Source organism: Glandiceps talaboti, chromosome 2 (genome assembly GCF_964340395.1).
Source record: "Glandiceps talaboti chromosome 2, keGlaTala1.1, whole genome shotgun sequence".
Classification (NCBI taxonomy): Eukaryota; Metazoa; Hemichordata; class Enteropneusta; family Spengelidae; genus Glandiceps; species Glandiceps talaboti.
This window is the reverse complement of record NC_135550.1, coordinates 3,902,667-3,928,978: the sequence shown is the minus strand read 5'-3', so window position 1 is coordinate 3,928,978 and position 26,312 is coordinate 3,902,667. Positions and strand designations below refer to the sequence as shown.

At 36.9% G+C, this 26,312-nt stretch overlaps 1 protein-coding gene across 4 annotated transcripts in view; it reads left to right on the top strand.

Moving 5' to 3' along the window:
• Positions 1-7,587, top strand: part of LOC144452066 (RNA-binding protein Nova-1-like) — a 38,822-nt gene extending 31,235 nt beyond the window's left edge. For all 4 annotated transcript variants that reach the window (XM_078143103.1, XM_078143089.1, XM_078143080.1 and 1 more), the window contains one exon: positions 1,233-7,587. In XM_078143103.1, coding sequence (XP_077999229.1) covers positions 1,233-2,315 — 1,083 coding nt within the window. In that variant the 3' untranslated portion in view covers positions 2,316-7,587. The remainder of the gene's footprint in view (positions 1-1,232) is intronic.
• Positions 7,588-26,312: the final 18,725 nt, after the last annotated feature.

Below are 26,312 nucleotides of genomic sequence, written 5' to 3'. Positions count from 1 at the left end.
AAGTTCAGAGTTCATCCCCATCAGGTATTGTTAAATGTAGTGCTTCTCAAAACTAGGATGGATTGCCAGTCAAGTTGCTTATAACGAATGATCATTGTATAGCCTGAGAAAAGAATGTCTTGGGAAATTGTGGATATGGTGTCATTTTTTCTTCCGTAAGGAAGAGATGTATTAGGGGGTGACAGTGTGTGTCTGTCTGTCTGTCTGTCTGCGTGTGTGTGTGTCTGTCTGTGTCATCATTTTCTCCAAAACGGCTGGCTCAATTCAAATGAAATTTTGAAGACGTATTCTATAGGGTAATGGTAAGAACTGATTAGGTTTTCGTAAACATTCCATGAATACTAATGAGCAATTTGTGTAATTAGTGGTTTTTGGTAATTAGGCTATATATCAAGAATGCACGCTTCAAATTCAATATAATTTAGTACATACATTTGCAATACCTAAGCACATCTGTCCTGAAAATATTATTGATGTAGCTGTCAGTTTTAATAAGTTATTGGTGTATTTCGGTAATTAGATGCGATGGCCACAAAAAAGAAAAGCATTGTTTCTGGTCAGGAAAGGTTGACTAAATTCAATGTGAATTTAATTTTTTTTCAATTGTTCATGATTAGTTCTGCAGTTGTCTTTACTGAAGTAGCAATTAATGTAGGTAGAGTTATTTTGTGTTTTTCCGTGGATCTGCAGACTGCATTAGCTGGAAAAAACACAGGTAAAAAAAGATCGAAGTGGGAGCATTTCAGTGATGCGCAGTGCCCAGTAACAATTCCTTCTCTTTTGTTGGCCTTTATTAAAACTCCTACTAAGGTGAGAGCTATGCTACAACGTTCTATAAAAGCTTCACATTACATGTTGTAGTCGTGTACTAATAGCAAAGATTGTTGCATTCTAGCAATTATTATGTGTAGGAACAAAAAGCTCAATATTACCCTTATGGAAGGCATTACCCTTACGGAAGGTATTCAGTTTAAATCTGGTCATAGGATTTATTGTATATATTGCGTGAGAATGAATGTTTATGGACTCTTCGTTCATAGTTACAAATCATTTTTCTACTTCTCACAGTCCAAAAAAAATTATTTGGAAATTATTCTAAAATTCTTACTGTCTCATAAACATTGTCAGGGATTTACTACAATAGGCTTTGTTTAGCTGTAAGTATTTCCTATACTCCTAGTGAATTACACTTTGTTTTAAACATGTTCGTTCTTCTCTGTTTTGTCTGGTAGGTGAAGATTATCGTACCAAACAGCACAGCCGGTCTAATCATTGGTAAAGGGGGTGCAACGATTAAAACCTTCATGGAACAGACAGGAGCCAAAATGCAAATATCACAGAAATCGGAAGGTGTCAATTTGTCGGAACGCGTCATCACAATTAGCGGCGACAACGAACATACCAAGAAGGCCTTAGCTGCTGTCATTTCCAAAGTGCAGGAAGACCCGCAAAGTGGGAGCTGCAACAATATTAGCTATGCTACTATTGCAGGGCCAGTGGCCAATGCAAGTCCCACAGGTTCACCGTTTGCTGACGCTGCAGCAGCTCTTGCAGCTGCCAAGCCTCAGTTAGCATTAGCAACGGGAGGTGCTAGTCCAGTACCTGCTTTGGGGTTAAGTTTGGGAATGGGGATGTCAGGATCACCTAGAGTAGCTACTACATCTTATTCAGGCAATGATGTTGCTGCCATCAGTGCTGCCATGAATACTTTAGCTAGTTATGGTTATAGTGTGGGAGGGTATTCTGGAACAGGTAGCACAAGCCCGATACTTAGTCTAGGATCTGCAGCAGGGAGCACTGCTGCACTTCCATCCAGTATATTAGGTTCTTATCAAGCAGTGGCTGCTGCGGCAGCTGCAGCAAACGGAGCCTCACCCACAATGCGCAATGGTTCGGCATACGAAGCAACACCTACAGCACAAGCAGTCAATGGGGCAGCAGGATTTGGTCTTGCCAGCACAGAAGGAGCCATTCCAATGGGACCTCTAGGCTCATTCAGCAGTCTAGGCAGTCTTGCCTCTTTTGGCTCAGGGACTGAATCAGCGAAAGATAGCAAAGATTCCACTCTAGAAATAGAGGTGCCAGAGACATTAGTGGGTGCCATTCTAGGCAAGGGTGGTAAGACCCTTGTAGAGTTCCAGCAGTGCAGTGGAGCTAGGATACAGATCTCCAAGAAAGGAGAATATGTGCCGGGAACACGCAATAGAAGAGTTACTATAACAGGTAATCCTCTAGCAACTCAAACAGCTCACTATCTCATAACTCAGAGAGTGACACAAGAAGAACAAAATAGAGCTCTCAAAGGAACAAATTAGCCAAGTAGAGAGACCAAAGAGCCAAAACATGGGTCAAAGTATAGGGGAGGGAGCAATCAATCAATCAACCAACCAACGAACCTGTTCACCAAATCATGACCTTTGAACCGTGTTATTGTCTCAGTGGTGTAAAAAAAAAGTATTCCAATGATCTTCCATGTTGAATTTGTGCACCAACCTGTTGTCTTTTTTGTAAAAAAATATTCCTACAAATGAGAAGCAGCAGATGATATATAGGTAAGTAAGTAAGTATGTTGGGGTGAAAACAAAACGAGAATGTAACCCTAAGGGTTGGGCTGCAATATTGTACTCTAAAATGATTAATTTTGTTTGTTTTTTAAAGTACTGAGGGGCAAAACATGTCTAAAGACTGACAGACACTTTGTCTGTGTTTGACATTATGAAATATATCTGTTTACAATTGGCTCAGCATTATGGACGATTTCTAGACAAAATTGTTTATATTGAATGTATTAAACTGTAAACGTAGTTTTCCATGACTGGTACCGAGAGCTTGTAAATAGAGCTCTTGTTTATATACATATATGACAGTATGAGTAATCAGTTTAGTAGATCACCAGTTCTAGTTTAATAAATAGCTGTGACAGAAGAATGACAACAAAATCGTAGAGTTAGATAGAAGACACTTTGTAAGTGACACGTTGAAATTCTTCAAAAACAATTCCTTCTCGAATTGATGTATGATTTCTCCCACCTTAAGCATTTACTGTTACTGCTAAAAGAGATCTTCATATTCTCGCAACCAAAACAGTCAGTGTGTTACAAAAAACTAGCCAAACAGAATTTCTCTACCAGAAGATTAAAAAAAATCAAAAAAAAATCAAAAAAGGAAAGATTAAATAGAAAAATAGGAGATGAAAAGAAATACTATTTTATCAGAACCAAAGATTTGAGATATGAATATTATTTATATTATCAGAAAAAAACAATTTAATTTTGTGTTGGAGAGATTTAATTTGATAATAATTATAACTACTCCTTCCATTTCACATCGTTCATTACAATATTCATGCCGATTTTTTTTTCTTTTTTCGTTTGATTAATATCATAAAATTCATTGTAAAGCACTAGTTCAAGTTTTTTTGTCAACTTTGCTAATCATTCAGAAATATTAACAGATCATTTTTCCAGATCATGTAACAAAAAACATGGTTCAGGTTCCATAAAATGAAAAAAAAGTGTAACCTCAATAGCATAATAGTTGAGATCCCAAGCTATCAACTAACCTCCTCCCCACTCAGTATTATATTTGGACTATTATCATGTCTCTGAGAATGTGAGAGAGATGGTGTGAAGTTTAAGTTGAGATCCTAACAAGCCTTGTATCAGTCACAGTTCCTTGATGTGTATACATTAGATATTGTGTTTTATTTACTATTATTATTCAGTGCTATTATTGAGATTCAGTGTTGGCACACATGCTGGTATTCCAACTTAATTGGGTTTCATTTTAATCCCCATTCCACTCCCATGATGCCATGTTCAGGTCAGTAGACCATGTTACTCTGAGTGTAAATATGCATCACATAGCTTCAAATTAGAATTTTCGTTTCAAAGAAGGGGAGGGAGACGCATCTTTAATTGTGAATACTGGCATGTGTAAAAAAACTCTGAACGCAGGCTTTTCGGCTTTGCAAACCATTTACGTATACTTTTCCTGTAGCAAGGTGCAAACAAATTTGGAATCAAAAATATACAACTCAACCCTATGTAATATGAACTTTATTTGACACTTGACAAAACTGTGCAACACAACATGTCCAGTATGTCTTCCAATGCAAACAAAAAAATGACTACTCGATGTATGTTACTGTGTGTACATCTAATGTTTTCATTTCATTCTTATGATGCCAATCCCCCATGTATCACTCACAAGTCATGCTGATTAATATAGCCGCCAACCAGTGGGCAAGTGGAGAGGTGCTGGTCTGTTGTGTTGCCTGTAGATATTTTTAGAAAGGGCTCCCAGCTGCAGCTGTATTAGACGTACATCAGCTGTTGACTACAAGGTTAAAATGTAGTAGTATGCTGCAAGAGTTAGAGACACTGAGATGAACGAACAGCAAGAGAGCTCAGTCAGGACTGGTGAACATTGTAACATGAGTTGTGTTTGAATCACTAATCTGCAGCAAAGAATGGCTGTTTTTTTCATTCAATATATACAAAGTACTGTTCACTTTTACAAATCACATCTCTCTGTAACATTGACTTCAGACAAATCATCCACCACGTCTTAAAGCTAATACTGTGGGATATCTTCTTTTCTTTTGTTTTTACCAAGTACTGACATGCTTATTAGTTGAAGTCACATTTCTTTGTGTGTGCTAGAGTTTTTCGTTTTGTTTGTTTGAGTTGCATATATACATCTTCCTGTAGAATCATTATTAACCCATATTAGGTGACTCCAGTTCGTTTGTCGATGTAGTCCGACAACGACTGCTTTTATGTACATCAGAGAGCAGACATTTTGAAATCATAGACATTTTTTTAACAAGTCATTTTTTCGTCACTGTCAAAAAAAACCTGTAATGTTGTTGTTGCTGTAATTCATGTATTATGCATACAAAATCATTTCTATATATTAACGTACCTTGATTTTCATACAAAGAAAATTGTAAAAAAAAAAAAAAAAAAAAAAAATGACATGATTTAACTCGAATGAAGTTATAAGGGTGCTAAGTTCATGACGAGGGGGGGAAGAAGTGATGCAGTCAAGAACTTGTAATCAGAAGAAATTTTCTAATGATTTGAAAACGGAGTCACTGTGAACCAGTGCAGTTTATTTATGATAAAATTTCCAATGATTGTGTTGGATAATTTTCTAATGACTGGGTCGTGCTTCCATATTGCATTTATGTTGATGTACATTACTGTGTATCGTATTCATATAGAGGGTTATAATGTTATCATCACCTTTTTGACCATTCTAACAGCCAGAATCAGGAGAAGGCTTTCAAAGTAATGCACCTTATTTTGTTGTTTTCTCTACTTTCCTATTTCTATTTGTTTTTCTCTTTTGTTTTTGTTTTTTTTTGTTTTTTACTCCCCACATCTGTGTCGCTATAGATATATTATCAGATGAATTATTGTATGTTGTTACTAGTTGCTGTGGTAGATAGGTACGTTGCAGTGCGAGGGGAAGTCAGTGTTTTTCATGTCAAAGTCTTAGTCTTACAGGAGTTAAATCATTTGTGATTGTTGAGATTTCAGTCTGTATATTTCCATCCCATTGTGTTCTTATATCATATGCATAAAACGTGTTGCTGTCCTTTCCTCAAGCCATATCATTGTGTGAGTGTGTCTTCATTCCTTCTATCAATCAATCAAATCAGCATGCATGTAATAAGACTGGGTGATACTGGACTCTAGTCTCACACAAAACCATCACCAGACATGTTAATAATAATCAATCAAAGCTTACAAATCAACCAACTCAGTCAATACGTCATCAACCACAGCCAGCTGCAACAGTGAAGTCATAGCGCAAGCCAAGCAGTTTATATATATATATATATATATATATCATTGCTATCATCAGCGGTATATCTAATCTGCGCACTGTTTTAATACACTTGTTTGCATCCTAATGCTGCTTGGTCCTAGTGGTGTGCTCTCATCGGATTTCCTTTCCTATATCTTACGGGGTTAGAATTTGCATAGACCTTGGTCACTCGGGAAGTATGCAGTAGACCCTCTGATGCTGACTTCAGAACTGACAACAAAGTATAGAGTTTATAACTCGGAGGGTATGCTGGATATATGTTGAGGGGCAGCTGTCTCTTCACTATTGTTCTTTCACATTCACAGACTTCTCATCTCTGCTTACCCTCCCTACATAAAAGATATCAGCCGCTTACACATAACATAATAGTCATGCTTTTAAAGTTGCTTTGAGTGTTCTCTTTAATCAGTTTCATGATGTTTATAGTTTTTCTCCATTCCACCTGTGCTACAAAAAAACAACTGTACCACCACAACCACCCAACATTCGCCATAGATTTCATATATACATACCACGTAATATTTCATATCCCAATTTCATCTACCAAATCATACCATTCTGCCAACCAACCAAAACCAGCAAAGCCAGCCTTCAACCCACCAGCCACCACCTATATGCCATTCTGTGAAAACGAGTGCCATTCATTTTGAATGAGTGTATTTCATTAGTGAGTGTGATAGTGTATGGTTTGGGTTGTGTGGGGGTGTGTGTGTGTGTGGGTGTGTGTGTTTGTGTGTGTTGCTGCTGCTGCAGTTTCCTTTCTCATCTACTTTCCCCCATTGTCTATATTTAATTTTTGAGTGTGAATCCGAATAGCCATTCTCCTGGTTGTGTAGTCTCTCTGACATATGTTTATATAACACAACATAATACACTGCATGGCCTGCTAATTCTTTTATCGTGTAAACAAACTGGATGGGACTACAAACTATCCATAAAACAAATCCTGCTTCCTCTCTCTAATGGTTACATTTTATGTTAATTCTAGTGCACACCATTTCAGCCAGATTCAGTCCACCACTGTCCAAAGTTGCCATTCACTTTGATACATAGTACCACCCTAGCACATAGCACTTGATGGATGTCTACCAATATCTCTGCTCTCCTGGGTCTCATACGCATGTTGGAATCTCAAAAAAAAATACAAAAGAAAAAAACAAAAACATTCACATCTACATCCCAAGAGAAACTCGCACACTAGTCAGTACCTCAGTGCAACATTTTTTTCTTGTCTTTATGTTTTTATTGTTCTCCTCTTTGTTATGACATGAATAGGACTTAAGTCACTCATAATGATTTTTTTTTTGGTGACACTGCCACGGTAGAACACCATTCCATGTGATTAGTCATAACATCTCAAAACGGCCAGGACAACAACCCATATACTAACCTAACCTCAACCATTGCATGTTGCTACCCAAGCATGGATGCCGCTATCTCATAGAATCAATGCCATCTATTTGAAATAGAGCATTATTTGTATTACATTTTCTAACTTTTCAGTACACAAAAAAAGTATTAAATTATTTCAAAAGTGCACATCTTCTCTTCTCTCCTTACAGTGTCTGCAAATTGTAACTAAAGTTAAGTAATCTTTTTTTTTTTAAGGAAAACTAATCATACAAGTCTATTAATGTAACTTTGGGTGTGCCTGGCTAAAATAACATGCTTCATTTATATGCACTTTCATTGGTTCTTGTTTCTGCAAACTCAATTTTTTTTTGTTTCCTACTAAAAAAAAAAAAAGAAGATGAAATGTCCTTGAATATGCTTACTAGACTGCAGTAATTTATTCAACAATTGAAGCAAATTTTGTAGCAGTTGAAAATTTGAAACCAAAATTAATTGTAATTGTAAATATGTAGAGTAGGGAGCAATGTTGACCATAAATTAGTTTTTGAAACTAAAGTAGAGTTTATATATTTTGAAAGGCGCAGATCACTGTTAGGGAGGAAAAAAAATACAAATACAAATGACTGGTCACAGGTAAGTAAAAAGGAATGCTAGCAACCATGTCAACACTGGATACAATTGCCTGGCATCTAGACCTTGAAACTCCAAATAACTTCATTTCCACTAAATTTCACTGTTGATCTGACATGGCTGTGCCAACCAAACATGCCGTGACCTTTGACCAAGTAGTACACTAGCACATTCTTGCATAATAGTCTAATGGCAATTGTTGACAACCCTGTTGTAATGGTTGACTAATAATACCCATCAGGTTTTCATTTCAATTTTTCATGATATTGTTTCAATAAAAAAAAGTGATGCAAACTCTCAAACCATGTAGTATTGAACTGGTTCAACATGCAATGGGGGTTGATGGGGCATTTTTTTTGTCAAGTGAAAGACTGGGTGGTTGTGTATACGTACGTGCTATGTGCTGATTCTTACAAACTTTCCCCACTCTTTTAAAATTGTACAGAGAACTGACAGTGCAAAAAAAAAAGCTTTGCATGGCATGATCTTTTATTGGCCCCCTTTCCTAATCCGTTAACAACCAGGTGGTACAGTTGGCATTTCTGGAGAGAACTACCCATAAATATTTAGATTGTCCTGGTATTGCCTGTCCCTCTGTGTTTACCAAGTACCTGTTACATTTACACAAATACATGAATAAGTCAACAAACCAAACAAGCAGAGCTTTTTACACACACTGAATCAAACAGGGGAATTAGCCTTTAGCAACTGTCCTCAGATGTTGGTGAAAAAATGACACCTAATTCACAACATGAAGATTGATTGGAACTCGAATGATGAAAAATGTCCATCAGATTGGAACAGTTTTAAAGGTGAAATCTTGGTGAAAGGAGAAGTCTCCTGATATAGTGTACAATGCTACAGGGCGTATTTACTTGTAGGGATTTTAGCCTAAGCAATGTTGATAGTGTCAATAATATTTGCACCCAATAATAACTGGGAACACAGTGTTGTGCCAAAATAGACAAAAACTATTGACAACTCGGGCATGTTTCATTAAATTTGCTGAGAGTCAGACTTTAAACAGATTAGCCCTTGATAACATGCCTGGAAACAAGACAAAGTTATACATGATTAACGATATCTTATCAAACAATACTGTACCTAGTTTCTTATTAACTCCCTGACTGGGAACCCATGGTAACAAAATCTCTCTGGTCATGCCCGGAACTATTTTCAAAAACACTGATAAAAAATACTGGCATGGGTCTGGAAATAGACATCATTGTTGCCACGGCGGCAATACAATGTGGTCACTCATTAACTACCAAGGGACTGTGTAAGAGGTAAACATGTTGAAAAATTAATATCCCCTACTTTGAAATATGAAATACAGTGGTTGGTTTTATTGCCCTAAATATAACTTTTAAACAAGCCATGTTGGTTTCCCTGGATTGCACTGTCTATGTCTCAATGTGATCTTTATCCAGCTGTATCTACTCTGGTGCAACTACTTGACAGCATATCTAGGTTTCCTCTTCCCCTGGTATCCTGATATTTAATACCCCCACCCTAATATTCCAATTCCCACCCTCTTCTAAACTTGGCTATATGAATAAAGACTTGTAACCAAGCTGTGGTAGTCCTGGATGTCTTTGACAGTAACAGAACCCATAAATATCATGATTGATGTAACAAGGTCGTGTTTCAACCAGTATGGTTTATTTATCATTTGGGTGTGGGTCCTGTCAATGGGAGAGAAGACACAGATATATGAAAGTTAATAATTTACCACAAAAATGACTGATAACATGAGTATCTCAAATCAGTAAGTAAATTTGAGGAATGGTGACACCAACCCATGATAACAGTGTAATACCATGCAGTGTGATGATTCCTATGCTAGCCTAGCCAATGAAGTCAGTGAGGGATTGCTTACACTCAAAGCTGGTCTGATGTTATTCCTGTGCATGTTATGAAATGTGATATCATCATGAACAATGCAATGCAGGTTTTCAATCTTCAAGCTAACAAAACTAACAGTGATGATCAGCTTACATCAGGCCATGGTGTACTATTGATTGTCTTTTAATTACCCAAATGGTAAATGTGTTGGTCATTAAAAATCCTGTATTTTGGTTCAACCATAAATGTGTGATGGGTGGTTATCATGTCATCCACTTGTCTGCTAAACGTATAGTTATTACAGTATGTCTCCCATCATGCATCTTTCTAGTTTAAGTATGGTATCAGAGATATGACAGATTATTAACTACATGATATGATTCATGCAAGCTTACAAAGCCTCAGATGTATGGAGATGGGCTTCTTCCATTTTCTTGTCAAATTTGGGGAGAAAAATGTCTTCTTAGAACAGCTCTAGCTCATTTTATAAGGTGTTGGAATATTAATAGATTCCTAAGTCAACAATCTGTTAATAAGTTATCAAATTTGTATAGGTTAGCTTGTACAGGGGCCATATACCCACAATCCCCTGTAGTGTAAGCACAAATGCTTCGTTCTGATTGGATATAGAACATCCCTGCATGTTAGCTTACCCTGAGCTTACCTTCCCATAGTCCTGTTATCTGTGAAACTTCACCATTCTGATTGGCTATTGATGTGGTCATTTTAAACCTGCCCTCCCACAATTCCCTGGGAACAATTATATGTTGACTCTTGCTACAACATTCAATGGCAGATATAAATATTAAGTACAAGAAATCATTTTGAGAAATAATTCAAAGATAGATGCTGTGATGTGAATTCATACTGTGTCATGTCTCACCATGGAAGGGCTGTATTCAACATATGTAACATGTCATGGAAAGGCATGAATTGCCATTGAGTGTATTTATCCAGGCTACCATGGTATGAACACTTATACAGCATCACATAGGGTACAACTATTGGTGATAAGATCTGACAGTATGATGCCATGGTATCACCAGTTCTGCTATCTTGTGTTCCAAGTCCAATGTAGCCCAGCTACAAATACTGGTTAATACTGTAATGTGTTGTATTATCAGTAGTCAGTTGTTGTACATCTCTTGCTGGAATCAGAGCCTTGTGGAAATAATTATTCTTGATTCAGAGGACTCTTATTAGCACAACTGAACTGAGAGGTTCAGTAGTGCTGTAGGGATCCCCCAGTGTCTGTCTGTGTGTGTGTGTGTGTGTAAACAACTTAAAGTCAAAAACTGCTGGACCGATTGCCATGATATTTTGTGGGTGCATACCTTGGGTGTCTAGTTGGGAAAAAAAACTACTGGGCAGATTGGACTGAATTTTGGGTGAAATATTCTTCAGGGTGTTTAGATTAATAATTGTTCACAACATGATGATCCCATCAGCAATAATTCCAAAACTACTCAGCAGATTGGACTGAAATGTTATGAGGATGCATCTAGGGATGTAGGGATGAAAAAATATTAAGCATATAATGATCTCATCAGTGATATGGAATTTAGGTGTAAACGTGTGAATTTTAGTCAAAAACTTATATCTCAAAAAGTACTAAGTGAAAGAGTCTGAAACTTGAGATGTTTCTAGAAGTGTTATTTTTTATGATTGCTTTTCCTCAAAAATCTTCAACTTTGACATTTCCCAGTAGATTGAGCTTAACTTTGTTGAGAATGTGTAGATTTGTCCTCATTAGCTGAGACAGTGAGAACAGTACATTGTTAATTAGCTATAATGTTTACTTTACCATTTCCTCTGGTGGTAAAGTGTGTAGCATGGCCAGTTTGGTTTATGACTTGATTATGTAATATGTTGTAAGACAGCTGTTTCATCACCTACCCATATAAACTGAATGTAGCTGGCCTGTAAAATATTAAAATAAGACAACCAAGAAAGTTAAACCTGTTACATTGGTATGATCTGGTTCCAAATTGATTTTAAAAAATAAAGAAGTACAAAACCTTGTAGACACATGACTTTAAAGTTTGATTAGGATGTTGCTATACTTGTCTTGATTAAGTACACTTCCAACATAGGATGGCTGGATTATTATCATGGAAAATAAGTGAATACTTTGTTTTGGTTACAACTTTAAATCTTCAAAAAATTATATATCTATCATTGCCCTGAACATGAAGTCGAGCAACAATACAATATTTGCGCTATTTTTTGTATCTTCATCAAAAATCTGTGAAAATATGTCAAGAAAACTGCTTCACAAAAATTTCTTTTCAAAAAGAAAACCTCAATTTTAAAGAGAATATACTGAACATATGTTTTATATTTACGGCCAAATATCAACAATCACTCGCATCTTAGAAATTAGAAATAATTTTGATAAAAATTACTTTTCTCAATTGCTATTAAAAATTAGTGAAAATTATATGAAAGCTAACACACACCTGTATTCTGATAAAATAAATTCTTGTGAAAATGAACCAATCCACAGGTTGTAAGGTATAGTTTTTACTTTTAACTACTACCTAGTTGCCTAGAAATGTGTGTAGGTTCATAATATGAAGGAGTGTTGAAAAAGATGATGTAATCACTGAAATGCACTGGTGAAATTAAAATACAGTACCCATGTATTCACAGATCTGCTGGTGAAATTAAAATACAGTATTCATGTAGTCACAGATCTGCTGGTGAAAGTACAATATTCAGGTCATGAGTACTGATGTGTGATATGATATACTATTTTAGAGTCTATTGATATCATTTCTTATCTGAGCAGATGCCAAGGTACCTCCCCAGAGAATAACATGTACTACATAGCGTTCCCTCTACAGGTGATACTTTATGCAACACTATATCTTTAGTTGTTAGCACAACACGTGCTCACTGTTCAATAGAGGCTATCCTAGAAGCTATATCCATTACTTTGAGTCGTGAGAACAGACTCAAATTCACGGATAGCCTCTAGACTAAGCAGAGGCATACAGATTCAATCAGTAGATAGACTGAATTCTTACTTACAGACAGTCATTCTATCCTGGATTTTTGGTTGACAAGAGTTTCTGAGCCAGAGGTGCCCTAGCGTGTATTCTATGCTAGTGGTTTGTTTGGGCTTAATAGCCACAACTACTCTAGTAATAGCCAAAGTACAGAATCTGAGCTAGAGGTGCCCAGTCCAGTTCCTACATGGTATAGTTATGATTTACACCACGTTGGTATCCAGACCAGAGGTGCCCTACCGAAGAATGTTACAGCTTTGGACAGCCAAGTATATGAATTCCTCATGTGTAACTAGTCAGACTAAATTGATTGCATAAGGTAGATTTCAGTCAGTAAATGACAAGTGGTATTCTTATCATAAACATACTAAGGCTGTTCAGTCTGCATCTAACTGGGTCACAATGGTTACACTGTAATCAAATCTGTGTCAACTAGGTTTTTTTTCCTTCAAAATTTGACAGTTGAAGATTTTCACATTATATATACATGATTGAATACTTTATTCCTGATCCCATGAACACCAGACTCATTTTTAGTACACTTGCCTTGTTAAATAGCCAATATTTTATACAAAGTTGGACCAAGTAGTATAGATGTGATTTCAGAAGATGTCCTTCCCACTTTTATGATGTACTTTCAATGATTACATAAGACTAATTATTCACCGTAACAGAGCTGGCTGAGGACCACCTTGGCTTTGAAACTACTTTTAAAAGGAAGTGGTGTCCTGTTGTTTTGAAAACATTCTGTCAAGTTTTATGAATGAAATCTATCTATACAGTCAATTTAATCCACTTGCCCATCCATAGCTGTAGTTGAGTTTTGTCATGCAAGTATTGTACTTTGGTCTGGTCTGGCAATTTGAACATTTCTTGATTTCTACAGCTATATCTATGAAAAGAGATGAAAGGTACATTTCAACCTTTCCATCAAGTTTTCCATAATAATTCCAACACTGCTAGTATAGAATGTAAGGTATATGTATAATTTATTGATGTATGTCAGCCACACCCACTCCAGGTCCACAAGGGTGTATGCTTGGTAATGGCTTTCATAGTGTACATGCAGTGATGTGGTCTGCCATACAGCAAAGTATTAAAGCTGCAACTCAGTGCATGGTAGTATAAATACACACAACTTCAGTGGCCATTTATCATTAGTCTGGAACTATATAGTCTGTATATGAATCACAGGATACATGTATCTTTCACCACAACAGAATGAAAACCATAGATAATCTCTAACTAGGGATCATTAGTCTGGATGCCAACATAACGTATAGGAACTAGACTAAAGTACATGTATCATATACCATGTCAAGATACTTGGGTCCAAGCTCTTGTTTACAGGAAAGATTGGCCACGAAGTTATATTCATCAGACAACGCCACAAAGATTTAGTAATTTTCTGAAGATTTGAAATGAAACCAAAGAGTTGACAAGAAAGTGCAACTGAAATTTACAGGATCTAAGTGGGAAAAGTTTGTTTGCCATCATGTTTTTATTAGCACTGAATCCATTTTAGGAGATAGTGGTCCATTGAAAGCAGACTGCATATCCACTAAGTAAGACTGTATGTATTGGGAATTGTAATGGACATACTTTGACAAGTAGGATCAGTATGCTTAATTGGCCATAGGATGCATAAATCAAAGCTGACAAGGTTATCAATTATATACAGGGAGATGTAAAACTGGGCTTCTTGTAAACAATATGACAGTTTTACTGTGTCGGTTTACAACATGTGGTGACAAATGATAAACTGAAAGCTTTCAAATCCTCAATTTTATAGTTTTATTAGCACAACTGAACTGATAATGTTCAGTAGTGCTGTAGGCATGGTAAGGTGTCTGTCTGTGTGTGTGTGTGTGTGTGCGTGCGCGCACGTGTGTGTGTGTGTGTGTGTGTGTGTGTGTGTGGACGACAAACTCAAAAACCGTCAGACTGATTGCCTTGGTATGTGGTGGGGACATTACCTTAGGTGTCTAGTTGGGAAATGTTCAAAGCAAAATGATCGCATCACAGGTATGTGATTTTGGTCAAAAATGACATTTTGGGTAAAACAACTTGTCGAAACTACTTTGCAGATTGATCTGAAATTTGGCGGGAACGTTTTGCGGGGTGTGTAGATTAAGATTTGTTCATGACATGATTCTACCGGTGATATGGAAATTAGGGCTAAAATGTGTCTTTTTGGTCAAAAATCTTTAATTCCAAAACTATTGAACAGATTGGGCTGAAATTTAATGGGGATGCATCTGGGAGTGTATAGATATTAAGCATATGCAAATTAGGTGTAAAAATGTGAATTTTGGTCAAAAATTTGTATCTCAAAAAGTACTAGGCCAATGAGACTGAAATTTTGGTGAGATGTTTCTAGAAGTGTTATTTTTCAGATTTTCTGCAAAACATTTTGACACAATTGGCCCTAGTAACCATGACCATGCCCATAGCAACAATGAAATGCCAGTATATTTTGCTAAAATAACATCATCTGGTAGACAAGTGAGCAAAAATTCAAAAAAATGTATACAAATGTCCCCAGCAACTATGACCACCCCATAGCAACAGCCAAATGATCACATATATTGCAAAGATAATAACAGGGATTAATAGGCAAATAAATAAACATTCAAAAAATATATGCAACTAAACCTAGCAACAAGACCACACCCATAGCAACAGCTCAATGACAAAATATATTGTAAAGGTAACAAGTGTTGGATAGACAACTGGATAATCATTCGGCAAATGAACACGTCACCTGTATGTAGTATAGATCAGCATGTGGATAAATGTTTTTTAAAAACCCATTTGTGCTACAGTGCCATTGGCACTATTTTTTACTTTTGAAAGCGTGCCCCTATACTTCTCAACTTGTGAAAATGATCAAATATTCTGCGCAAAATAACATGCACTCCTGATTAAGGTTATGCTTTGATGATGGCCCACTCCTTTGTTCACCTTTCTGTTTATTTGTTTGTTTGTTTATGTCTGTCTGTCTGCGTGGATATATATGCGCATGCATGTGTCTGTCTGTATCTGTGCATGTATGTATCTATGTATGTATGTGTAGATGTTGGTGGTAAATGTCTGTCTGTATACTTATGGTGCTACATAAATGACATGTTGTCAATATACTAGCATTTAAGACTGAGTTTACTTAGCATTACTTAGTCTGAATCCATACTAATTATGTATTGCAGAACATTTATATGGCATTCAATGCTCTTTTATTGAAGACAGATGACAATGGAGCATGGCTATTGTTACTGCTTGGGAATGTACCTGACAATGCAGCACAGGGTACACAGGACTTGAGGCTATGAATAGCACCTGCTAACGACCAACCCAAACAACTAAGGCAATACCCCCCCCCCCACCCCCCCACCCCCATCTTAGCTCTTCAGCCATGATTACTTATTTAATGTATGGGTGTGTGTTAGTGATTCCCCTACCCTCTGAAATGTAACCCCTACATCTCCTTTTGAACACAGTAACAACAATTCCCCCCCCCCCCCTCCATATGTAACTCCTTCATACACCATTCACCACAAGGCTAGGGACACTAGAACACGAAGAATTTTGGTGAATATTGAATGTTGAAAACACAACTGCACACTGCACAACTTAACACATGGAAAGCCTAAAAATGTGATGCTGCTGCAAATGTGGCATGACCAATAAGAAATCCAAAAATATTTGGGAAGACATCGATAGATAATTTAAATAAAATCTAAGAAAGTTCTGTACATACACAGCTGTGTTGCAATTTTTCAACTGAATCTGTACAGATCAACACCTGGCAGCTCAGAGTTTGTTTGTACACACACCTAGTATTAAATGAATGCCCGGAATATGCACATACACCTGGTACAATAATTGGGAGCTCTGACACACCTGGTAAGTCAATGACAGTCCCAAAACTGTACACCTGGTACAACCAATGTCAGTTCAGAATTGCTACATACACCTGGTAAAACCAATAACAGTTCAGAATTGGTACATACACCTGGTACATAGCCCTCCACCCACCTGGTACAACCAATGTCAGTCCAAAATTACTACATACACCTGGTACAACCAATAACAGTTCAGAACTGGTACATACACCTGGTACAACCAATAACTGTTCAGAATTGCTACATATACCTGGTACAACCAATAACAGTTCAGAATTGGTACATTCACCTGATACAGCCAATAACAGTTCAGAATTGGTACACACACCTGTACAACCAATAACAGTTCAGAATTGGTACACACACCCAGTACAACCAATGACAGTTCAGAATTGGTACATCCACCTGTACAACCAATAACAGTTCAGAATTGGTACATTCACCCGATACAACCAATTACAGTTCAGAATTGGTACATACACTCAGTACAACCAATGACAGTTCAGAATTGGTACATACACTCAGTACAACCAATAACAGTTCAGAATTGGTACACACACCCGATACAACCAATTACAGTTCAGAATTGGTACACACACCCAGTACAACCAATAACAGTTCAGAATTGGTACATACACCTGGTACAATCAATAACAGTTCAGAATTGGTACATTCACCCAGTACAACCAATAACAGTTCAGAATTGGTACATACACCTGTACAACCAATAACAGTTCAGAATTGGTACATACACCTGTACAACCAATAACAGTTCAGAATTGGTACACACACCCAGTACAACCAATGACAGTTCAGAATTGGTACATACACCCAGTACAACCAATAACAGTTCAGAATTGGTACACACACCCAGTACAGCCAATAACAGTTCAGAATTGGTACATACACTCAGTACAACCAATGACAGTTCAGAATTGGTACATACACTCAGTACAACCAATAACAGTTCAGAATTGGTACATACACCTTGTACAATCAATAACAGTTCAGAATTGGTACACACACCCAGTACAACCAATTGCAGTTCAGAATTGGTACACACACCCAGTACAACCAATGACAGTTCAGAATTGGTACACACACCCAGTACAGCCAATAACAGTTCAGAATTGGTACATACACTCAGTACAACCAATGACAGTTCAGAATTGGTACATACACTCAGTACAACCAATAACAGTTCAGAATTGGTACATACACCTTGTACAATCAATAACAGTTCAGAATTGGTACACACACCCAGTACAACCAATAACAGTTCAGAATTGGTACATACACTCAGTACAACCAATGACAGTTCAGAATTGGTACATACACTCAGTACAACCAATAACAGTTCAGAATTGGTACATACACCTTGTACAATCAATAACAGTTCAGAATTGGTACACACACCCAGTACAACCAATAACAGTTCAGAATTGGTACACACACCCAGTACAACCAATTGCCGTTCAGAATTGGTACACACACCCAGTACAACCAATGACAGTTCAGAATTGGTACATACACTCAGTACAACCAATGACAGTTCAGAATTGGTACATACACTCAGTACAACCAATAACAGTTCAGAATTGGTACATACACCTTGTACAATCAATAACAGTTCAGAATTGGTACATACACTCAGTACAACCAATAACAGTTCAGAATTGGTACATACACCTTGTACAATCAATAACAGTTCAGAATTGGTACACACACCCAGTACAACCAATAACAGTTCAGAATTGGTACATACACTCAGTACAACCAATGACAGTTCAGAATTGGTACATACACTCAGTACAACCAATAACAGTTCAGAATTGGTACATACACCTTGTACAATCAATAACAGTTCAGAATTGGTACACACACCCAGTACAACCAATAACAGTTCAGAATTGGTACACACACCCAGTACAACCAATTGCCGTTCAGAATTGGTACACACACCCAGTACAACCAATGACAGTTCAGAATTGGTACATACACTCAGTACAACCAATGACAGTTCAGAATTGGTACATACACTCAGTACAACCAATAACAGTTCAGAATTGGTACATACACCTTGTACAATCAATAACAGTTCAGAATTGGTACATACACCCAGTACAACCAATAACAGTTCAGAATTGGTACACACACCCAGTACAACCAATTGCAGTTCAGAATTGGTACACACACCCAGTACAACCAATGACAGTTCAGAATTGGTACACACACCCAGTACAACCAATTGCAGTTTGGAATTGGTACATACACCTGGTACAACCAATGACAGTTCAAAATTGGTACATACACTCAGTACAACCAATTGCAGTTCAGAATTGGTCAATGACCACCAGAATTGGTACATACACCTGGTACAGCCAATGACAATTCAGAATTAGTACATCCATTTGGTACAACCAATGACAGCCTAGAATTGGCACATATACCTTATACAACCAATGGCAGTTCGGAATTAACACGTACATCTGATACAACCCTGGCACTTATACCTTATACAAGCAATGACAGTTCGTTATTTATCATCGGGGTTGACGCACTTGGACTAATATCCCAAGACGTTTTGTTCTTGAATGAGCAGTTGTCACTTTATTTAGCCAAGCCAATTTCATGCATGCTTGTCCTAAACATATTGCTAATGGTATATTTTAGTTGTACAAATCATTCTGAGTTATCAATAAATACTGAAATTGCACGAAATGGGACTACTTACCCATATGAGTGTCTGCCATCTTTTTCGTTTTTCATGTGCAACATTCTAAAAGTACCTGTAGTTGGAAAAATGTTTTTTTACTCTTGAATGCACCCAGTACGAGTATAAAATCTATATGAAAAATGTAATTCCTAGAACCGAAGACACTAATTGTGTGGTGATTTTGAAAACAAAGATAACTGATGATGAATTGCTGAGAAAGAATAACCTGACATCTAATCAAAAATCTACACCAAATATAATGACGGATTCACATCTTTGGATCTGAATGTGAATTTTAAAAAAACAACAACATTCAGTCGATACCTGACCTTGCCTGGCCTGTACCTGCGTTTTGTACCGACCGCTCCTGGAACTTAGTATCTTGGCTAAGAAATTATGACACGACTCATGGTTGTACATATTTATTTGCCAGAAGTCGGAAAGAAAACCAAATTGACACATCAAGTGAGGAAAACAGATTAGTTAAGTAAACACATTGACGATGAAAAAGTAAATAAAAAATAACTTTAAACTTCTGGCTGGACCACAAAAACAGTTTGTTCAAACACAGATAACTAACACAATACTTATCTGTGGTTCAAATTAGTCGGGTTTGTGGCCCAAGGGAAACATATACAGTAATATATTATATATACCCAGCCACAACATAAAACAAAAGCAAAAAACACAAACAAACAAACAAAACATATGCATGAAGGGCATAATTACACCTTGAATATGTACAAGGGGCAAACGAGGGTTTCTAACAATGTGTGACAAAATTTATGTTAGTCTTAGTAAATACTGCTTTTATTGGGATTTAAAGGTAGATCATGATCCTATTTTTTTCAGCTGGTCGGGTAATGAGTTCCAGTGTTTGGTGGCTGTGTACTTTAAATTGTGTTGGCTCAAAGTGAGATTAACTTTAGGAGTGTAAAAATTGTCTTGTGTTGACAGTCACGTCATGTAATTATGTAGTATTATGTCAAGGTAGTCATGTACTGTCTGTGAGAAATTGTTGTTTTTTTCAAATCAAAGTAAAATAAACAAGCACATGGCCAACATATATAATCATCACAGAATATGGGATAGCTCATCCTCATTCTCGCACACCATGGCATAATTTTACGAAGCCTGTCGTCTCAGTACGTATTTGACGCTGCCGTAAAGGGGCATGTAGTTGTACGGAGGGGAGTGCTCATCGTCCTATAATGTGAATAATAAAGATTAAATCCATCACACAGCACATAAATGTACTATATAAACATAAAAAACACTCCATTCCCCCACACAATCGGTAAAACAACTTGCAGCCGAACGTTGATTTCACGATCATTAGACATGTTGACAACGAAAATGTCCATAGCAATTAATCTATCAATACGTACACAAATAACATTAATAGCAAAGTATTAAGTTATAACATAACTATATGACAATTATTATATGTACAGAGGAAGAATTTGATTTAAACACTCGTTAGGGGTAAAGCATTTGATTGGGGGGGGGGGGGCTGGAGGATTTGGACCCAACAAGAATTTTTTTTCAACCACCATGACAGCAATTTTTTTTCAAGAGCAACTAGACTGCAAACCTTTTTTTTGCCAGGTAGGGGTATAACAAATTAAATATATATATATTGGATATATATATATATATATATATGGTTTCTCTGGCAATGTTATGTCCTGGCTTTCATCTTACCTCCAAAATAGAACACAACGTGTAGTTATAAATGGTCACATGTCATCACCTTGTGACGTCACTTCAGGTGTGCCTCAAGGTTCCCTGATTGGGCCACTTTTGTTTATTCTGTTCGTCAATGATATGCCAGACATTGTCAACAGTCATGGGTCATCATTGTGCTCAATGTATGCTGACGATGCCAAAATATATCGCATAGTTAGAACACAAGATGATTGTATTTCTCTTCAAACAGACATTAATAATGTCTACAAATGGTGTAATACATGGAAATTGAAGCTCAATGTGGGGAAGTGTAATGTAATTACATTTAGTAACAAAAAGAAACTGATTACATACAATTACAATATTGCTGATAGTCCCCTTGTTCGTGTTCATAGTATCAAAGATCTTGGTATTCTACTTTCTTCACAGATGTCTTTTAACACCCATGTTGATAGTATTGTCAGGAAAGCTTTTAGAATGATGGGTTTTATCAAACGTACATGTGCCATTTTTTCCAACATTTCTACATTAAGATCTTTATATGTGACCCATGTTAGAAGCCATCTTGAGTACTGCAGTGTAATTAGGTCACCATGGCAAGTAACTCAAATTGATAAAATCGAACGTGTACAGCAGAAATTTATTAAATTTTTATGTTTTAAATCAAATGTGCAATATACTTCAATAGATTACGATTCACTATGTGCTAGGTTTAAGCTTCCCCCACTGGTGAGGAGGCGAAAGTTTTTAGATGCTATTTTTGTTTACAAACTGGTCAATTCACGCTATAATTGTCCATCCATTTTGTACAAGGTTTGTTTTAATGTACAGAGCAGACAGTTACGTAATAACCATATCTTTCGCATCAGTGCCTCCAGAGTAAATCTGAGAAAATATTCCCCAATTTTAAGATGTTTAACCACTTGTAATGACGTTTTTAAAGCAAATCCAAACATAGATTTATTTAGTCCTGTTTCTGCCTTTCGGCGTGTGCTTCAGGCTGTGTGTTTTTAATAATTTTTCCTGTTTTGTTGTTTTTATTTCTGTGTTTGCCTTTTATGTCATGTCACTTCTGTTATTGCTACCCCTTGTTTTATCTTTTTAGTGCTTGTTTTTCCTTATTTGTTTTTAAAGGTGCCTGTAAATGGGCTTTATGCCCGTTGGTTTACCTGAATAAATAAATAAATAAATAAATAAATATATATATGTGCTTTAAATTTGACTTTTCGCCGCGTATTTTTCCCTACTTTTGGCCGGCGACAATTTTTTCTTCAAAAATCCTCCAGCCCCCACCCCCCCCCCCCCCCATCAAATTGTGTACCCCTTAAATAGAAATATTGACACTCATTTCATGCATGTGTTTAATGTCATTATGTATTAAAGTCCTATTAAAAAAGGGGGGAATCTCTCTCTCTCTCTCTCTCTCTCTCTCTCTCTCTCTCTCTCTCTCTCTCTCTCTCTCTCTCTCTCTCTCTCTCTCTCTCTCTCTCTCTCACTGACACACCCATAACATATTCCGCGGTTTGCGTGTAATGAAGACACTGATGTGACAGCCCCCTTGAGACATAAGTGTCTTCGACATGCAACACCACGCTTTCGAGCATGACAATAAACAATCCCATGAGCGATTGCAATTGAGTCATTCGTTTGTTTGGGTTAAAGTCACCTTTGAATACACAATAAAAATTGACTGTCACTTGAACGCAGATGTTGAAATAATTAATCCCAGAGAGACTTTAACCACTGGTCATGAACTCGCGATAATCACGCGAGGGTAGTTTTGTGACAGCCACACATAAATCTAGACACAATATTGAATAATTGTTGATTTCGATTTTACCCACGCAAGTATTTTATCGTATGCAATGACTGTCTCTCTTAAACTAGTAAATGTAAACGACTTTATACATAGATCCTGTGTAAATCAATCAACTTTCGCCCTGTGGGAGGTCTTACTTTTATGCAAGTTAGTAAATCGTACCTTTTATAGTTTGTGGTGTTTTACGGCCATTTTGTCACACAATACGCCATGGGTTCAATGTGTACTTGTGGTAAAAGTGTGGCGTATGTGGTTTAGTGAAATTACCATTTTAAACACACTTGGCATTAGCACTGGTAATGTACGCTACGGGGTTTCGACACGACTTCTTAGCGTAGGGTAGTCCTGCTTGCATGCGGAATAATCCGGGACTCGATTCTGACAATTGTCCAGAGTCAAGTCAGTAACATAGACTCGTGCACCGTCATGTAAGCAGGACTAAGCGTAGGGGAGAAACGTGTCGAAACCCTGTAGCGTATATTTCCAGAGCTAAGACTTAGCATTTATGTAAAGCTCCTCCGCAGTTTATTGATATCTCAAAACAGAAACAGGTGTACACCTCTGGTCACAGACAAGGTGAAGGGGAAAATGAAAAAGTACGCCTTTTAAGACTGAGAATTCATTGTCTCCAAATCTCCGGGACCCCCCCCCCCCCCATGATAGAATATTTTGATAAAATTCACTAAATTGAAAAGAAGGGGGAAAGAGGAGAATATTACAAAGTTATGAAGAGAAGCAAAATCTATCCTGTTTACGACAGAAGAGGTTGTCCATCATTATAATTCATATTTCTTGGAATACAAGGTATAAACGGAGTACCACTAGCGAAGTAAACAGTCTAAGCGAGTTCAAGATGTATATTTTTATTTTCCCCATTTTATGAGTATGTTAATTTCGCTACAATTATACTGGAATGAAATGATGTCTATTTCATAGCCCGTAACCATGTCCATTAATTTTGAAGACTCCGTCAGGTCTTTTCATAGACTACCATGAAGAGTCACAGAATGAATGCCGCACTTTTTGGATAAACTATAATCCTAAACACTTGAGGTGTAGACGGCGCAGGGTATGTGTGTATGTATGTATGTATGTATGTATGTATGTATGTATGTTAACTGGCCAAAATCTGACTGGGTACATCTGAATGATCTATGTGTACGTGAAGGAATGCAATTAAGAAAAGGATTTGATGATAATAATGACACCCTAACAATGAAAGTCGACAACGAAGTTACAGTTTCAACTACAAATTCAAATACTGCGTACTCACTGTGTAAACAAAGTCACCTTGCAAACTTCGCTACGGACTGGAAAGGAAAACAATCACAGGGCCGAATAGTCCGCGAAGCCACCGAGGTTGATCACAAACTTTCAAATTACTTTCTCTCAAACTTAAAGTTAAAAGATAGCATCATTAGTTTTATCATTAGAGGCAGACTACAACTTTTACAGTGCAACAGTCTCCTGTCATTATACTACCCCACTCAATACAATAAACAATGCACTTTGTGCAATCACCCTACTGACACTGTATCACATGTACTGAATGGGTGTACAAAATACCAAAGACTGTATCAAGACAGGCACAATAGGATCGTTAATTTGATATTTCAGCAAATTCCTGTCAAAGATGTCTCTCATCTCGTCATAGAAGACACTATTTTAACTCCACACATGTTTGGAGCAGATTTAGAATCATTCACAACTACAGCAATAAGACCTGACATAACCATTATTGATACAACTAGCCATGAAGTTTTCCTCGTTGAAGTTTCAGTTCCATTTGATGGTCACATCGACAGGTGTTATACAGAGAAATTTGATAAATATATACCACTCTCCCTTGAAATTAAGGGACCGGACAGAATTTACGGCAGGGGGGGCCTGGGGAGAAATTATCTCTGACTTGGTTTTTTTCCTGGCCCCCCCATCCACTGTGACCAAAATTTCACAGCCCCCCCTTTCAAAAGTATAAGAATTTCATGGCCCCCCCCAAAAAAAAAGAAAGAAAAAAAGTGCACAATATCCTGCCCCCTACAATAACTAAAAAGAGTACAATTTTTTTTGTTACTGTAGCACAACTGTAATATTTCTTTTGGTACTACTATTATGTTACTATTTCAGCTCAAACAACTTAGTAGTTGTAGAGGAAGTTTTTTAGAAAACAAAACAAAATAAAACATTTTGACTATACATGTAATCATACACATGTGGTATAATCTTGTTTATTTCCCAACTAGACACCATAAGTAGTCATCACTTAATACCAAGGCATTTGATGTGGTGGTTTTAACTGTCATTCACTGATACATACACAGAAACACAGACACAGAGTAAACACACATTCACATGCGTGATTTGTGAAAAACTGTAGTGGGGACATTTGTTGGGAGTATCTAAGGACATCACATCACCTACATAGTGTATTCAAATATCTATTTATACTCATAACACAATAACTATCTAATGTCAGACATTTGTGATGTCATGAAGTGCTAGCAAACTAAGGATTTTATGCACACTTAGGTCTGACAAATATAGCTTTCACTTTCCTACACCAAACGCATTACCAATACACATGTAAATGTAAGACATTTGTGACTTCATGAAAGTGCAAAGAAATTCAGAATGTTGTGGAATGCTTAGATGTAATCAATATGCTTTCAGTTCCAAAACCATACATATTTAAACCTATAGTGTCAGGCATTTGTGACTTCATGATGGGGACAGCAAATTCAGAATTGTATTCAATACACTGTACAGTGATCAGATGAGTATTACTCACAGTTTTCTAAACCATTCACATTAAGCTTGAAGTGAGTGCAGGGCCGTAGCCTGACCAAATTGCCGAGGGGGACAGAACTTTGTGTTGGTGCAATCATGCATTTAAAATTTAGAAAAATGCTAATTTACATAAATTTGCTTGTAATTTACATAATATATATTTTAGCATACGCAATTATATATATGTAAGGTCAGAAAAAAAATGCTGGTCAACGGGTAACCTAACCCATCACATTGAGTAAGTAGGTCGATTGATTTTTTCACAATGCTTGACAAGGATAAAACAAACCATATATAATGACAGCAAAATATTTCAGGTCGAGTTTAGATAGCACTTATTCAGTCATCTTGATACTATCTCATGTAATTTGTCTGCATAGCTACATTTAGGAAATGTACACAATTTACGGTTAAACAAATGATGTAGTTCCCTCTCTTCTCAAAAAATGTTAAGCCCCGCCAATTGAAACTCAAGCATTATTTTAGCCACCCCTTCTCAGGCTTCTGTCAACTACACCGTGACTACAGTGGAGATATGAAATCATATGGTACAATGATGCATTGGAAGAAGACAACTCCAAAGGTGAAAAAAAATTGAAAATAAGACAGTGTAGGAGGCCATTTAAAGGCATAAAATATCAAACCATAGACATAATAAAATACCAGAATTGAAACAATTATGCTATGTATCACATATTATCTGGAAGTGTATTTTGTTGTGG